This window comes from Sinocyclocheilus grahami, unplaced genomic scaffold, assembly GCF_001515645.1.
Source record: "Sinocyclocheilus grahami isolate Dianchi unplaced genomic scaffold, SAMN03320097.WGS_v1.1 scaffold95869.1, whole genome shotgun sequence".
NCBI lineage: Eukaryota > Metazoa > Chordata > Actinopteri > Cypriniformes > Cyprinidae > Sinocyclocheilus > Sinocyclocheilus grahami.
This window is the reverse complement of record NW_015531622.1, coordinates 1-533: the sequence shown is the minus strand read 5'-3', so window position 1 is coordinate 533 and position 533 is coordinate 1. Positions and strand designations below refer to the sequence as shown.

Genomic DNA, 533 nt, shown 5'->3' with positions numbered 1-533 from the left:
TTATTAATAGTAAGAATATATATATAAATAGCTTTCTAATAACAAATCGAATAACTCTGCAATAAACATATTATTATACAAATTGGAAACTTCTTTACATGAAATCGTGGGTGGCTCTTAAAAGAGCCGTTGGGTTTGTGGTTTACAGGCTTTTATCCTCCGAATCCGTACAGAGTGCGTCCCTGTCGCTTCAGAGCATACACCACATCCATGGCGGTGACGGTCTTTCTTTTAGCGTGCTCCGTGTAGGTCACAGCATCTCGAATCACGTTCTCCAGAAACACCTTCAGCACGCCGCGCGTCTCCTCGTAGATCAGACCAGAGATGCGCTTGACGCCGCCGCGGCGCGCCAGACGACGAATAGCGGGTTTAGTGATGCCCTGGATGTTATCCCGGAGGACCTTTCGGTGGCGCTTAGCGCCTCCTTTCCCGAGACCTTTACCGCCTTTGCCTCTTCCAGACATGCTGAGAATACTTCTCGTTTGAAGCTAGCGACGAACACGAATAATAGACAAGAGCTCCAGGCAGGCCGT

At 48.2% G+C, this 533-nt stretch overlaps 1 protein-coding gene across 1 annotated transcript; it reads right to left on the bottom strand.

Moving 5' to 3' along the window:
• Positions 1-110: 110 nt before the first annotated feature.
• LOC107581182 (histone H4) lies at positions 111-496 on the bottom strand. The gene has a single exon (XM_016266723.1). It carries the CDS (start codon positions 462-464, stop codon positions 153-155), a length of 312 nt encoding a protein of 103 aa, XP_016122209.1. The 5' UTR covers positions 465-496; the 3' UTR covers positions 111-152.
• Positions 497-533: the final 37 nt, after the last annotated feature.